The following is a 17,525-nucleotide window of genomic DNA, read 5'->3' as shown; positions in this document are numbered from 1 at the left end:
ATCCAACTGGTGATTTTAGTTGGGCTGTTGGCATTGAGAAAAGAGATCTGGGATGGAAACATAAATTTGGGAGTTGTTAGTTTAAAGGTGTTGCAAGCCAAGAAACACTGAGCGGGGGGAGTGAGGAAAGGAGAAAAGATGAAAGAGCAGAGGCCCAATGCACTGCAAAATTTACAGGATGGAGGAGCTGAGAAAGAACCAGCAAAGGAGAATGAGCAAAGGAGGCATCTTAGGCATAAGAATTCCATAGTCTGCACTCTTGAAAAACAAAAAGAAATACAAGTATCCCTCCTGTCCATTGTTCTTTTCAATTGTCTCACAGCTATGAATAATTTTAAATATAGACAAATACACTCTCACTTCAACTCTAGATTTTCCTTTTCTTCCTTGAGAGTTATAGAATGAAAAGGGGCAGCCCTAAGTGATGGCCCTCTCCTGTCAGGTCAGAATGGTTAGCACAGCCCTCAGGTTAAAAGACATGCTAGAGGGTCTAACTAGCCCTCTGTATAAGCATAGTCTGGTAGCACCAGAGGGATCACAGCACATCTGTGAAATCTATTTTCTATTCTTCTTGTCTGGGAGCAACCAACCCTTTCACATTTCTATAGGAAATGGCAGTGGATGTAAGACAAATGGGATTCCTCAGTTACAATAAATGTTAAATTTTGCACTTGAAGGGCATCATGAATTTACATTCCCCTTCTCAGGGAGATCATTACAAAGATAAGAAAAAATAACATTAAAATATATGACTTTCTTCCTCACCTTTTGGCTTTAAAAAGTTGTAATATTAGAAAGCCCCACTGGGAAAATGCCTGGAAGCCAAGGACAGAAGTTTGAAGCCTTGGGCTCTACTTCACAGACTAAGAAGAAACTTTTCTCTAAACTCTGCTGGGACCACTTAAACTCTTCTGTGCCCTTGGTGTTTCCTTTTGGAGGTCAGGCATCTGAGTGGGAAGGTGAATTTCTAGGTATTTGTTTTTCTTCTTCTCTCCTTGTAAACACTTGTAAGACATCTATGTCTATATTAAACACCCACTTTTAAGTCCCCTACACAAGCATTTAACTATGTGTCAAAATAGGGGTCAGATATATCGATACTATGAGGTTATGAACATCGTAATGATAATTTCAAAAGACATTGTAACTATAATTTTACTTTACCTTTAGAGTTGTTTTCAGAAGAGGTGCTGATATTAATACCATTATCAATCATTACTTAGAATTCTACTAAGCACTATTGAAATAAGTAAGGGTAGACTTTATAAAAAATAGAACTAATGTTTCAAATCTGAAAAGTTTTCATCACCAATATATTACAAAACCTTTTTTGGCTTGACAGTAAGAATCATGTACAGAAAGACCAACACACAATGCTGCTTAATCAAAGCATTTATCAAACTGAGGGGAAATCCATATTTAAACAGTTATTTGGGTGTAGGCTGTGTTCCTACATTTGAGTTTAGCTCAAAAGAATTTGTCACCTCTCATCTAATTATCCATATCACCCAAGGAAGATACACTTCTTGTCTATCTGCCCAAATAGTCAAAGAAAGAGGTTTTTACTTCTGATCCCTTGTGCTAACTCTTAGAATCAGATTTTGACATACACTGACCTGCAATAATCCTTGTGGTTTCTTACTTATTTGGCATTAGAATCTTAGGGATATGGTGTCTCATGAAGAGATTGTGATATATTTCCTGTGCCCATCCAGTTAAGTGTTGCAACCTGGCTCACCAATGGATGCAGTTTTCCAGTGGAATTTTGTGAGACAGACTCACTCCCAGAGCATGTTTTGGTTTTGTGGCATGTGGGTTGGAAAAGAGGAAGGTGGGAGGACAAAAGATCAATTAATTCCACCATACCCAGAATCAAGGGAGGCTTTAAGCCTGTGACATGTTCAAAACCATGCCATTCAATTCTCAAAAGAGAAACTATATACATGAGACTAATTTTACTTTTGTCACAGGGTTAACTTTTTCTTCTTGAGACACATTCCTGGAATGGAATGGTATAATTTTGCCATCCCCGGCAATCTCATCAGGTCTCATGATAGGCAGAAAATGTTAGATTTCACAATTGTTCGACTTTCAGATGTAACCTTCGTGAACTTTAGATGAAAGCACCTGGAATTGTAGATGCATTTCCAAAGGGGAGATTCTGATCAGCCTTTAATTTCCAGAGAGAGAGGAAGAGAGGTCTCTCTGGCTTTTGGGGGGCAGTATGTGTGAGCTGTTTTCTACTAGGTTTTAAAGTTCCATAGATAAATCATTGAATATCTTCTGCCTGATGGCATGGAACTGTTTTTAAATCCAAATAATTCTATGAATATTTAAGAGCAAGCTTATTGGCAAAGAAGAGAGCTCTGTGAGGTGTGAAAATAGGCCCTGGCAACCATTTCTCTGGCACAGGCATGTGTTGTTGGATGAACTGAGGCTGATCAAATCACTGTGTCCAGCAGCTGCTATTAAGGTTTGAGCTAAAACCGGTTTGGCTCAGTGGATAGAGCGTGGGCCTGCAGACTGAAAGGTTTCGATTCCAGTCAAAGGCATGTACGTTGGTTGCAGGCACACCCCCAGTAGGAGTGTGAAATAGGCAGCTGATCGATGATTCTCTCTCATCGATGTTTCTAACTCTCTATCCCTCTCTCTTCCTCTCTGTGAAAAATCAATAAAATATATATATATTTTTTTATAAAAAAAAAAGAAGGTTTGAGGGACCTGCTCTGTTTTGGTGCTTATGAGAACTCTGGCTATGTTTAAAGAGGCACAATGAATAAGTGACTCAGTTGTGGTCAGAGCACAGAATGATGCAGCTTATGTTTAAAGCGAGGAGAGTTTTGCAAAGTAAAAAGACCTTTCTGGAGTACAGCAGATCTGATACTAAGTGTTATTGCTTCTTAAATTCTTCTTGACCTTTACTCACCTGCTGCAGGCCCACATCACATATGTCTGTGTGGTTCAGCTGTACCTTGGTTGACTGCTTGCACTGATATCTTTCTACTCAGATCCAGTCTGCACTCTCCTATCTATTTATAAAAGGCTTCTCACTTAGCTTCTACATGTACCATTGAATTTATTGCGTAAGAACCTTCTTCAGCACTCTTCTGTCCTAAATTTCAGTGCAAACACATTGGGCAATTTGAGTTTTCTAACTTCTATTCACAGCCATGTTTGCTCCCCTTCATGCCACTTCCATTATTACAATTAAATCTTCCCCTTGCATAAGGCTTGCATATTCTTGACTCTGACCTTTTGGCCTTGACATTCTCCATACCTCACTTGCTTACTCACCACCTCTAAATAAAATATCGACGTGTCCCAAAAATTATCCCTTAATTTAGTAAACACCTTTGTACTGATACAATATTTTTTTTTAAATTGTCAAGATTCTATAATCAATCCATTTACTGAGAGCATTATAGTCCAGGCTCTCTGCTAGGAATTCCACATTTATTTTCTTTGAGCCTCTGAATAAAGTAAATGTCATCATCTTCAGTTTGCAGGTGAGGAAACTCAGGCTCAGGCAGCTTACTTTGCTTTCCCAGACCCACGTGGCTAGAGAAAGGCAGAGCTGAAAATGAAACACTAAGTTCATTCCTCCCAATCCAGTGTTTTTTCCACTGTTTCCAGTGGACCACATCTATTTATGCAGTTACCATGGTTGCTCTTAGTTGTTGCTTGTTTATTCTTGTCTTGAATTTGGTTTATTATAAGAGAGAGATAGGATATCCCTTATTTCTTTGATGTTTCCCAATGTCTACTATAGGGCTCTGGAGATAGAAAGTGCTTGATGAATGGAAGTTGACTAATCAATTTATTTGCCAAAATACACAGATCTTTGCCTTAGAGCCAGTTTGCACTTATTTCTGGCAGAAATTTCAATAAGAACCCCATTGATTGGCATGCATAGCAGAAATATCTGGCATGGACCAGCAGTGAGCATGGCTGGTAATTAAGCCACCAACCAAAACCAGGTCAGCCAGTTCCTCAGCAACATTCTGCCACCCGCTGACACTGTGACCTGGCAAGGCAGGCACTTGCTATGTGTAGATCATCAGAGCTCTTTGCGACTCCTCTCTCTGGTGGCCCTGAGCAATTATATGCGCTCATTACATAATATGAAGGAAGAAGTTTAGCAGTCCTTGCTAATAATAAAAGGATTGTTTGATGTCATTGGGGTGGCAGGTGCCCCACCAAAGCTAGTGTGAGAGGCCCTCCATTAGCGAACACTGTGCTCTTTCTGGCTGCACAGGTGTCTGACTCCTGCAAGCTGCTGGTCATAACATGAATATGGAAAGTCCGGCCCTGGGCTGGGCCTGGCTAGTTAGCTGCTCTCTCTGGGTGTGAGCACATGTCTGCTGTGAATCCACACAGCCAGTTAGTATTTCTGTAGTGTTCCTCTTGACAGTGTTTATTTATTGAAACTTTCTATGATGAGAAAATTGTTGCATATTACTGTCCCAGGTGAATAATTAGGCAATCACCACCCTAAAGGTGAGACAAGAGGGTCAGGGCAGTGCAGGATTGAAATCCTGGATGTGAAGCTTTCAGAATCTCCCTCTTTCAGGGCATGAGCATCCTTCCAAGGGTCAAATGAGAGAAACAAACCCCCACTCAGGAAGCACGACTCCTGGGGTCCTGGGTGGAGAGCAGATGACAGCCACCTGTGAACACCTGGCTTGATAGAGTGCTGAGTGGAGTGGTCAAGAGCATGGGCTGTGGGACAAGATGGCCCTCGTTTGCTCTCCAGGCCTTCCCAGTACTAGCTGTGTGAGGGTACTAGAAGGTACCATACCCTCTCATGAATAAATAGGGGATTTGCTCATTAATAAGTAGGACATTAGGATGCTGTTTACTTATAAGAGTGTTATGAGAGTTAAATGCATTCATAAAAACAAAGTATACAGACCAGCATCTGGTTTTCAGTAAGTGCTTCATAACTGTTTAAATTAAAACAATTTTAAAAAGGACAGAAATGTGTACCTCTCTCTTCAGTGCCATCAGCCTCAGGACTCTAATAATCTTCATGAGAAGAGTAACCTTTTCTCTTACCACAACTATGCTCTACCCTTTGAACAGCACCAATGTCTCTGAGAGGTAGAATGCTCATAAATCTAATTAAAATATGAAATGTTCCCACCACAGTTCCCATTATACAATCTCTAGCGTTATTTTGGAGCCACAAAAGTGTAACTTTTATCCCAGTGCATAGAGGAGAAAAGAAAAACAGGAGTATATTCTGCAAAAAACCTGGCAGTAAAGATAAGCATATACTACTGCTTAGAAATGTGGTTTTAGGTGAGTGACTTATTGACCTTTTTCTTATTTTTTAGTTACCACCACACAGTCAAAGTGGAATGACCACTTATCTCCATGCCCCGAGAACTATGTGCATTACTGCATCAAGGGAAAATGCCGCTTCGTGGAGGACCTGCAGACACCCTCCTGCCTGTAAGTGGAGCCCTGAGCCTGCAGGCAAAGGGAGACAGGATGGTGCTGGCCGGGGCTCTGCAGGACTGGAAAGTCTGAACTAATCAAGCCTTCTGCCAGCACAGGGACCCCTGGTCCTACCGCAGCCACTTGCTCAGGGGCTCCTTCCACAGCTGCTCATGGAGAAACTGATGCACATCGGAGGGCCCAGATTTGCTTGCAGGCAGGGCCGAGTCCTCTGCTGCCTTAGACAAGCAAGACTGTTTCCATCCAGTGTTAAGAATGTTGTGTTTTTTTTCTCTTTCACTATAGTTTTTTATTATTATTATTTTTCAATTATAGTTTATATTCAATTTATTTTGTGTTAGTTTGAGGGTTACAGTCTAGTGGTTAGATAATCATATACTTTCTAAAGTGTCCCCCATATGTCAAGTACGCACTTGGCACCTTACATATTTATGACAATGTTTTTGACTATTTTTTCTATACTGTGCTTTACACCCCCCTACTCTGCAGCCACCAATCTGTATTTGTAAATGTCTTCATCTTTTCTCTCCAAACCCCAACCTTTCCCTCTGGCAACCATCAGTCTATTCTCTGTACCCATGTCTCTGTTTCTGTTTTGCTTGCTCATTTGTAAGGCTCTTTAGGTTTCACAAACAAGTAAAATCATATGGAATTTGTCTTCCTCTGGCTGACTTATTTCACTTAGCACAATGGCCTCTAGGTCCATGAATGCTATTGCAAATGGTAAGATTCCCTTGTTTTTCATTGCCAAGTAGTAGTCCATTGTACATATGTACCATATCTTTTTTACTCACTCATTTACAGATGGGCACTTGGGTTGCTTCTATGGCCCCAGGGTGTAACGGTTGGCACTATTGACTTTGAATCTGGGGGTTTCCATGGAACTTGCTTCCTTTTTGGTGACATCCTCCCATGTGCTTCTTGTAGTTCCTTACCCTCAACCCATCTTGTGTTCATGGTGCAGTGGTGATCATATGAGCCTCACACAAGGGCAGGAAGAGATTAACCAAGAATTTATGTGCATATATGCATAACCCATGGACCAAGAATAATGCAGTAAAGGCCTGAGGAGGGGGCGAAAGTGGAGTGGAGGCAGTCAAGGGGGGAAAAAAGGGAGATATCTGTAATACTTTCAATAATGAAGATAATTTTTTAAAAGGATGGTTTTAAAAGCTCAATTTATCTCCCATGTGTTTTGAAGGGAAAATACATTTTCTGACATTAGTTATATGGTTTGTAATTTATTTAAATTTAAAAGAGTTTCTGCCAAATTAAAAGTCACTTTTGCAGGTGTCAATTAAGTGCAAAGAACCCCATCTTATCCATAAATATAGATTTTTAAAGTTTGTTTAATAGAGCAGGGAATTGGAAGAAAAATCTTCACCTGTTAATACATTAAGAGTCCAAATTTTAATTTACTCAGGCACAAGAAACATTTTTGCATAATTTAAATATTCATTTTCTTCTAAAGAGATGTCCCTCTAAAATGCCCTTAGAGCTCACCTCATAGGGTAGCAAGGTGATTTCTTAAGTATAATTTTTATTTAAAATTCATAGAATATTATGTGCATTTCCCCTCAGCAGACGTTTTTGTTTGTTTGTTTTTTCATAATTATCTCAGGACAGAAATTCTAATCCCTAATTTAGTGAAATGTATGAGTTATGGACTTCTTTGAAATTTAATTAAATTTAATTTAAAAATAAATATATAAGGATCATAATTAGAGGTGGAAAAAAGGGAATAAGAAAAATGTGCCTGTGTGGGTGGGTGTGTTGGGAAAGAGAGCTGATTTTTTTTCAATTTCATTTAATTGCTCACTGGTTTGAGAGAATTTATTGAGTCTTTTAAATATTAATGCCCATTAATGCACTACATTTTTCTAACTGATCTCTATGTCTGTACATTTATTGTTCTTTAATATTGCTGCCTTCTAAAATGAAAACCACAGTGTGTGATCTACTCCCTAAGATCAATCAACACACAGCATGCTCCCTTCTGCCAACTCATTTCCTCAGCCTTCGAAGCTACTCTGATCCTGCTTTATTCTTTATCTCCATTATAGCTTCAAATGTCCCTCTACAATCCTGCATTCCTTTGTGTGGTACTTCACACAAGCTCTTCTCATAATCTGTAAAGCTCATTCTCACTGGTGTTTTACATGCAACTCAAACCATCAGCTCTTCCTGGACCCCTGAATTATCTTCCCTATTCTTAGACACATTCAGGTGTTGGCTGGATGCCATTTCTCTGGGATTTAATCCCACTTCTATAAAAACTATTTCCCCTGGAGCATAAATGGTTTCTGTAAGTGTCACTTCTGTGACTGTGAATACCTAGAAGGCAGGGCTCGTGGCTTATTCCTTTTTGTGTTCTGGTGCCAAGCATCACACCTAGATTTTACTAGGTGTTCAAGAATGACTGATGAATTAGTGACTGAGTCCCTCTATCATAATTCATCCAATGCTCTGCTAAGTATCAAAACCAAGGCCTTGCTGGGTGATGTGGCTCAGTCCTTGAGCGTTGACCCACAACCAGGAGGTCACCTACTCAATTCCTGGTCAGAGCACATGCCCTTACTGTGGGTTCAATCCCCAGTAGGGGGCATGCAGGAGGTAGCTTATTCATCTTTCTATCTATCCCTTGCCCTTCCTCTCTCTCTCTCTCTCTCTCTCTCTCTCTCTCTCTCTCTCTCTCTCTCTCTCAAAAAAAAAAAAAAAAAAATTAAAAAAAAACATATTAAAAAAACACAAACCAAGGCCTTAATCTGAACCAGGAACACCTTCTTAGTGGTAGAATGATAATGAATCAATAGGAGGTGGGAAAGCTTATGGAGCAGGACACAGATTTTGAAATCAAATAGACTTAAGTTAAAATTTTGTTTTCATCAATAATAAGCAAGTTTAACAATGGATAAGATATCTTTCTCAAGTCTCAGTTTTATCTTCTGTAAGATGGAATAATAATATCTTCCTCTGAAGTGTTGAGAACTAGGCAAAATAAACATTAATAAAAATATTTATTATGGTACCCAGCACAGAGTAAATGTTTCATAAACTGTACCATGAGATGAGTGAGAAATATTGAACCTAGGCCTGACCTTTTGGGTCACTTACACAGATTCAGGTAAAACTGCCCTGCCCATGGTGCCTATGCTATTCTGGGAACCAGAAATATCTCCTTTTGAGCTCAGAGGAGTTTGTGGATTCCTGCTTTTACATAAACACCACAGTGTTTCAAAGAACTTCAATCCTCTATTAGTCTCTTCTGTATATTCTTGGAATGGAGGCAATTTGTTTCCAGATACATAATTTTTAATTATTTATGCAGCACATTTCATGTAAGCAGTATTGCATGGAGTTGGGCATTAATTTAGTAGCCAACTTCCTGCCTTTGAGCCCCAGCCCCACTCACTCAATTTCTCTATAGCTGAGTTACTCCATCTGTAAAATGGGTTGATAATAACAACTACTGCAAATGTTACTTTAAGAATCAATTGAGCCCGGCTGGCATGCCTCACTGGTTGAGCATAGATCTATGAACCAGGAGGACGAGGTTTGATTCCCCATCAGGGCGCATGCCAGAGGCAGCCAATCCATGATTCTCTCTCATCATTGCTGTTTCTGTCTCCCTCCCTCGCTCTCTCTTCCTTCCTAAATCAATTAAAAAATATATTTAAAAAAAAAAGAATCATGGAGTTAATACTTCTAAATCTTTTAGAATTGTGTCTGGTGATTACTCCAGAAAAGTGATCCCAAATCTGATTTTTCAGAGTCCTCAAGGACCATGGGCATCTTTAAAAATTATTTAAAATTTTATTTCATGTTTATTAAATCTCATTTGTTTACTTATTGAGCATTTAATAAACATCTCCTGGAATCTTGTACCCTTTGCCTCATTTTCAGCGAGGCAAAGGTTACTATTGATTTGACCAGAAGTGAAATAACATGAGAGCCACTACAACTGGTTAAGATTTCACCTTCTAGCATGGCTTACCGGGTTACAACTTGCTGGGAGGCTTACTGCTCACTGAGAAATTCAACCAGTGTGTGATTACACCACAGGACCTGAGTTATAAACCTGGAGTTTATAATTAGAAAAGCATCCTAAAGAACAGTAAGAAATTGCAGTGTATTTTATAGGTGAAGGTATTGTTTAAAAATGCCACTTTCAGTGAATTTGTTAGAGAAACATTTAAGCTAATTAGGAGAGACTATATTTGTAAGATTTTTAATTATGACCTTAAAAAAAAAAGACTCTTAAAAACCTTCATCCCACACATGCAATTAAAAGTGATTTCCTCCCCTCCCCCCAGTTCCAGGCCCATGTACAGAAGATTTTTTTGTTGTTGATGTTTTGAGATATTTCTAAGTTTTCCTTTCATGACTTTAACCTTGCAACCAAGTCACCCAGCTCTCCTAAAGGAAGCAGTTTTCTCTCATAGGTCCTGGGGTCCTTTTGCAGTTGATTAGGTATCTTTCTCCTGGCCTGCATTGAGCCTCACCTTTCAACTCAGGGTTGAGATTGAGCTTGTTTTTGTGTTGTTTTTTTCAATCCTCACCTGAGGACATGCTTACAGAGAGAAAGGGGAGAGAAGAAGAGAGGAGAGGAGAGGAGAGGAGAGGAGAGGAGAGGAGAGGAGAGGAGAGGAGAGGAGAGGAGAGGAGAGGAGAGGAGAGGAGAGGAGAGGAGAGGTTAAGCTATTGGTTGCTTTCTATGATCATCCCAATTGAGGATGGAGCCTGCAACCCAGCTATGTGTCTTGACCAAGAATGGAACCAGCAACCTTTCAGTGCATGGGACTATATTCAACCAACTGAGCCACTCCAGCCAAGCTTGCTTTTTTGTTTTGTTGTATTTAATTTTTGTAGCATTGTGTATTGGCATTCAGGGAATCTCTTTATTTGTGCAATATAGACTTTGTGAGAATTAGCAGACTTGACTCTTTGGTCAAACATAAACCATAGACCAGCCTGGCAATTCAACTCTTTTTACAAAATTAAAACCAAATCAAGCAAAGCAAAAAAACAAAACAAAAAAAGAGGTTGTACAGAAGTCTTTTCAAGAAGCATAATTTACCCTTTTTCAGATATATATAAGCATGACCAACATCTCTGCATTTTGAATGAGTCTAAGGAGAAAAGGGGAAAGTAATTGATGTTACAACATATAATTTTGGTTTCAAATGTCCTCAGACTTCTTAAATACCTTGTAAGCATAGACACTCTTCAGAGAATACTAGGAATAGTCTCCAAATCACTGAGCCTCGAGCTTCTTGAGTATTGCTCAGACAAGCCCTGGCTTGGTCAAATACATCCTTAACTGTAACTGAGACTTGGGGCATCCACTGAGTTCAGGTGGATCCTAGGACTGTGTTGATAGAGAGTTGAGAGAATGAGGGGAGTGTTGCTACACTTGGAAAACTTGCTGATTTCTGGTCACCACACTTTATTAGGCCATGGAGAAAGGGAGGCCATTTGGAAGAGACTAGAGGGAATTATGACCAGATCTGAAAATGTGGACTTAGAGGATCAGATAAAAGAACCAGAAACCAGGAACCAGAGAGGATAATGACCTATTGTGTTTGGGAGTGTAGTTAGGGAGGTGGTGACTACAAGAGCAATAGAGAAGCAGTACCTCATCTGTGACACCTGCAAGCAGTAGAACTAGAACTGATGGGTGGAAGTCACAGGGAGAGAGGAATTCTATTGAATAATATGTATGGAACTTCTATATGTAGGTAGATGTCTATGAACTTTCATGCATAGTAATTATCATGTTTGATGATATGAGACAGTATAATTTTTTTTAAATTATATTAAGAGAACTTGGGCACACTGAAATTGTTCATATTGTCCTGCGATGAAATGGGAAGCCCTTGCCATGTAGGTATTTAAGTGCTTGGGAATATTATCATCTTCTCTATTCAAATGCAAAATCTAAAATTTCAAACTAAAGTTTAGTAAATTGCCAGCATCCCTATTTATGTTATACATATTGTTAATATTGTTCAAGTGATGACAGATTTTCAGCAAACCAAAGAAAGAGAAATTATTCATGAACTACTTAATATTTTAAAGGAATTATGTGGGTTTTTTTTTTAATTATTAATTCCAAGGAATGAAAACAGTGTTAGTTACTTCATAAAAGAAATAGTAGAGATTTTGAAAACTGCCATTTCACCTTGTTTTGTTTTTGTTTTATTTTTACAGCTGTGATGTTGGCTACACTGGGATGAGATGTGAGAAAGTTGACATTTTTTACCTGAGAGGGGACACAGGACGGATTCTGGTGATTTGTTTGACAGCAGTTATGGTGACATTGATCATTTTGGTGATTGGTGTCTGCACATACTGTCAGTAAGTATTTTAAATTTAATTTTAAGTAAATCTGAGAAACTGTATCATCCTGATTTTTTCCCTCCTTTCTAACTTTTTGTTTTTGCTTTTATTTAAATAAATCACTTTCCAAGTTTTCCATCATTTATTTAAACTATTTATAGCAAAACACATGATATTTGTCATTTTAATGGGCACAATTATTATAATTTAAAATCAAATTTGTATAAATTTCCTAACTTAAAGAAAACTATTATTTAGTCCTAAAGTTTGTCATATTTTATGTGAGTTTGTTAGGCTGACTGAATCAGACTCCTTTTCTCAAGCTACACAAGGACTAACTTTGAAAGATTGAAATAAATGAACAAAACATATTTTTATCCACATCAAAATCATGAATTTAATTTATGAAAGATAATCACACTCTTGTTCTTCTCTTTTACTTTTCATTATATGCCACAATTTTGGCACTCAATAAACACCTTGCTTTTGTCTAAGAGAGGGTGGCTTGGTGTATTACTTAAGATAGTTACTTTCGGAAACCCATCAAATGATTGGTTAGACTAGAACTCCCAGGTACTACGCTAAAAGTCTCCAGTGCTATCTTTCTGTCTTGAGGAACTAGTGCAGCCTCCTAAACTGCTTTAGGTAGACCGGTGGTCTGCGGTCTACCCCGGAAGAGAGTATCCCATGATCCCTTTCTTCACAGCCATCAGGGATGAGAAACACAAGCACAGCTCCCGGGTGACTGATTTTTTTACAGCTCTGCCATTGAGTATCTTTGAAATGTTGGAGGACTTTCTTAACATCTGTAAAATCATATTATCTGTAAAATTAGAGAATTAAACCAGATAATTTATAGGATTCTTTCTAGCTATAAAATTGAAAACTATTTTTTTTTTTTTTTTTTTGCCTACTTTCTAGCAAAAGGAACATTTATAATGCCAGGTTTGGGACAAAGTATCTGTTGGACAGAGCTCAGAGATGGCCTATTTTATTACATTAATTTTGAGTTATACTTCCAAAAAATGGGACTACAGTCCAGATTTCTAATGTATCTGGCAACTTAATTAACATTCCAAAAGTGCTCTTTTCCAATGTGTACTATTTCTTATATACACACTAAATAATGCCATATCAGTCTATTTTGTAAAATGACTTGTTTTGGAAAATGTTCTTGTGCTAACCAAACTCCATCAACACTCAGGTGCCACATTCTTTCTACCTATAGCCTTACTCTGTCACACTGTTGCTTATTGTAGTGACCAACAGAGCCTTGGAGCCTTGAGAGATGATTTTTAAAAGAAAACCTCAAATATTTAACGGGAAAAAAAGGAACCTATGCACTCTTAACAGTCTTCTAGAAATAAAATCATAGGTGGCTTTCTTGATGATTAATTTTGTCTTCGCATGAACTAACAGGCCCATGCTAATTTCTAACACTATTTTCCAAGTCCCCTTCGAAAGAAAAAGAAAGAAGATATGCCAAATCTTGATAAAGATATAACTCCTGTAAATGAAGATATTCAAGAAACTAGTATTGTTTAATGGTGAGTGTGATAAACTTGGTAGATGGGAAACTATTCAGGTGGCATTTACCTGGGAAAATGGGGGTTTAATTGCATCTAATAAATCATTGATTAAAATTTGATTATGTTTAAAAACATCTAAAATAAATAAAATTTTCCATAGACTCTGAAGTCAAATAAAATGTTCTTATATCTTTCTCTCACATGTTATCACAGAGATGCATGTATGTGGGAGAGGAATTTCATATACTTTTTCTAAGGTACTCAGATCAATTGTTTTTTAATTTTTAAAAATATATTTGTATTGATTGCAGAGAGAAAGGGAGAGGGAGACAGATAGAAACATCAATGATTGGAGAGAATCATTGATTGGTTGCCTTCTGCACATCCCCTACTAGAGATGGACCCCACAACCTGGGCATGTGCCTTGACCTGGACTCAAACCATGGTCTCCTGGTCCAAAGGTGGATGCTCAACAACTGAGCCATGCTGGCTGGGCAGTTTTCTCATTTTACATAGTTGTGTAGTTATTTTATATTTGTTTCTTCCTCATTTTTAGGCACAAAGAACAGGTTGAGAGACATCTCTCATTGAGAGGAAATAATAATAGTAATATTTTATTAATAGCTTCATTTATCGAGCATTTACCACATGCCAAAACACTGTTGTTCTATGCTCTTTAAATGTTGTATCAGTTAGTTTCCCAGTATGAATCACAAATCCTCTGGGATGATCCAATAAAGAGATTTTTAAAATATATTTTTAGTGATTTCAGAGAGGAAGGGAGAGGGAGAGAGAAATAGAGACATCAATAATGAGAGAGAATCATTGATTGGCTACCTCCTGCATGCCTCCTACTAGGGATCGAGCCCACAATCCAGGCATATGCCCTTGACCAGAATCAAACTAGGGACACTTTAGTCCATAGGCCAATGCTCTATCCACTGAGCCAAACCAACTAGAACCAATAAATAGATTTTGATGAAGGGATTGAGGTAGGCAAAAGTTGCGGGGGGGGGGGGGCGGGGGGTGGTGCTTGAGGAAACTCACAGGAACATGGAGGCTCCAGAGTCTAGCAATGGCAGGAGCTGTACCCTTCCCATGTCCACAAGGGCTGGAGTTACATTCCCTTGGCCCTGAGAGGTGGGCTGCTGGAGGGCCCACCAGGCAGGAGCTGGTGCTGTGGAATGAAAAAGCCACTGCTGGAACCTAAACAAGGAGGGAGGCAGGAAATGGAGAAAAACACCCCAAACTTCCTCTCCTCCTGCCTTCAGATCTTTAGCAGGAGCCTTCCACTAGCTAAACCTAAGAACCAGAAAGGCCTGGAGCCCTTGTGGTGCAATCTGTAGTGTCAGCCCCTTCGAGGGCACAACAGGGAGAGAAGGGCTCTGAGGGGGCAAACAACAGTCACCGAGTCGTTTTGCCTGTGGTAGGGCCAAACACAGCCACACTGGTTTAAAACAATGGAGTGTTTGGCGCACGTGAACTGGCAATCCAGAGACTCCCATGCAGGGAAACATGAGTTCTCTCTTTCTGCTCCCTGTCTAAAGAGGTGGCTTCATCCTTGATGACTTCTGCCAAGGCCTGTAGCAATCAGGGCCACAGGCTTCCTTGTTCACTTTCAGCAAGAGCGGGGTAGTGACTTTCCATAGGCCTCCCAGCATCACAAAGAACCTCCTTTCCCAGAAACTCCCAGGTAAATGGGGTACAATAAATGCCTCTCAAGAAATTATAATGTTCTCTGAACTTATTACCAGGATAACACTAATGAATTGAAAACAAAAATACAAAAATGCTGGCTCTCTATATTTTTTTTGCTGGGTGGGGGGAGGGAGGGGAGAGGAGGGATATTCATAGCACATTTTTCTTTTAAACACTTCCTCTTTTTGGTTTCCTACAGTTTCTGAAGGTACCTCCAGGCTGGTCGCAAGCTACAAAATGCCAGGCTCAACTGAAAATGACAGAATGTGTCTCAGAAAAACAGCTAACAAAATGAATTTTAAATCATGTATTTACCTTTGCAACAGTTTTTGTTGTTTACTATTGTTTTTGTTATAATAATAAATTTTATTATTGTTTAATAATTGGGAAAAAGTACCCAGTTAAGAAGGGAATATTATTAAACTTCCACTTAAGCTTTGTCACCAGGATTACTAGTTAAATAAGGGGGGAAAAAAGTAGGAAGGTCTCTAGATCCTAGAAGTTGCATTAATAATACATCTACCATTTATCCAACACTTACCATATGCTGGGAGTTTGAAATTGAAATACTTTATTTCCTTGAATCCTTGCAAGAGTCTCTGAGATATCTATTATGATCCTTATTTTCTATATATAGAAACAGACCCAAAGAAGGTAAATAATCTAAAGCAGATTTTCAGAGTTAGGAACTGGTGGAGCTGAAACTAGAACCAAGATTTACCCCATTCAACGTATGTGCTCTGAGCCCTCATTTTTGCTCCTCACACTTGGTACAACTTAACTCACTAGATAACTCAACACTTTCTACTGAACTGTGTTTTGTCATGACTCTGAGATACTGGGGCTATTTCCCTGCAGAAACTCAGAATGCAGGGTCCCGAATATATGTTACTGTTACTACCATATTTTCTGCAGCATTGACTTTTATTATGTTCCTTTGCTCCTTCATATAATGCTTAGAGACATGCATAAACTCTAGGTTAGTAAAGCAAACAGATTTGCCCCCTCGTAGAATGCACAGAGCTTCAGAAAGGAAGTGCCTGGCAGTCATTAAGACCCAGGTGAGTGTGCTGTTCACTGAGTATCAACAATAGCACTGGAAGATCTAGTTATCCCCAGGATAATGGTCAGTGACAGCATAGCAAAGCTCAGGCAGAAGCTGGTTGTGACCCTATCCTCATTTTTGTCCTTCTAATAAGCAGTAACTGAGACTGCACTCCATGGAATATTGTTGCAATGAAATCCCGTGTATACAACTATTACTTGAGACCATCTCCCATATGCTCCTTTAACTCCCTAGTATATTTAATAAGGACTCTTTACAACTGAAGAAGCAAAATCTACATTTAACCAACATCCAATAGAATATGGAACTTTCAACATTGATAGGCTAGGTCTTTTACAAAAACAGATGGAGGATGTCCCCAAACTGCTGCTCTTTGGCTGTTGCACCTGTCAGCCCAGCAGCTCCTTTTCCAGAATCTTTGTAAATTATATTTATGGTGTAGATGCTATACCTAGAGTGAAGTGGAGAATTGAGAGAAAAGGTGAAGCTGTACATCACTTCCTATTACACTTCATGTTTGGAGTGACACTAAGGCTGTGCTTCTATGTAATACAGATTTAGCTCAAATATCAACAGCTGATAATTTTCTAATTCTATTTTATTCTCCTAACTTAGACATTCTTACAACAGGATTATATACAGCTGATTTATGTTGTATATGTTTTCTTTACAAGTCTTCTGGACTCATTCCATGCCCTTTCTCTTTCTCAGTCTTCTTTGATACTAAGAACACTAGAAACAAATGCTCGTTTGAGCATTTAAAACAAAAAAGAAGGCATAAATGTTTCTTCTTTCCTAAACTGATGTTAGTTGACCAAAGACAATTCCGATGTGGAATTTTGTTTTGATCCTAAGATGTTAATGGTGTCTTTTGAAAATTGATAGGGCTGATGTCAAGAAAGAACTGAGGATTTTCATATCTTTTTCAAAATGTATTTATAATTGTTTTGCATATATTAAATGAACTTGGATATAAATTGTCATTATTATCAAATAATAAAGTGACTTTTATTTTTAAAACAAAGAAAACACATGTACTGTATACTCAGGAATTTTCTATTGGTACCATATATTATTAAGAGAATTACATTTGAATATTAGTGCTTTGGAAAACTTTTATATTTTATAGGGACTACGATTATTAAATTTGAAATAGTCCATTCTGACCAGATGTTTTCCTTAAAAAAGGAAACTTTCCTTGGAAGTGTGGTGGACATGCATATGGGATTGTCTGCCCCTATTTTTGACCCCATTTTCAGCATTTTGCTGGTCGAAGAGGAATACTTAATAAAGTTGGGCCTATTGGAGTCATTTCAAAGCTATAGGAAGTCATGTTTTTTCTCATGTGTATCAAAAAAGCAAAGGAAGCTGATTAGAAAGAACAGAGATATAAGATTCAACTTTCCTGAGAGTCTGAGTCCCTAGTACATGTA

At 38.6% G+C, this 17,525-nt stretch overlaps 1 protein-coding gene across 1 annotated transcript in view; it reads left to right on the top strand.

The window, feature by feature from the left end:
• Positions 1-17,108, top strand: part of BTC (betacellulin) — a 39,010-nt gene extending 21,902 nt beyond the window's left edge. Inside the window, exons 3-6 of the mRNA XM_084886150.1 lie at positions 5,337-5,454; positions 11,671-11,817; positions 13,251-13,346; positions 15,226-17,108. Coding sequence (XP_084742276.1) covers positions 5,337-5,454; positions 11,671-11,817; positions 13,251-13,344 — 359 coding nt within the window. The 3' untranslated portion in view covers positions 13,345-13,346; positions 15,226-17,108. The remainder of the gene's footprint in view (positions 1-5,336; positions 5,455-11,670; positions 11,818-13,250; positions 13,347-15,225) is intronic.
• Positions 17,109-17,525: the final 417 nt, after the last annotated feature.

The sequence above is a fragment of the Pipistrellus hanaki genome (assembly GCF_964339955.1).
Source record: "Pipistrellus hanaki genome assembly, chromosome: 1".
NCBI lineage: Eukaryota > Metazoa > Chordata > Mammalia > Chiroptera > Vespertilionidae > Pipistrellus > Pipistrellus hanaki.
The sequence above is the reverse complement of the archived record's forward strand: the minus strand, read 5'-3'. Positions and strand labels throughout refer to the sequence as shown.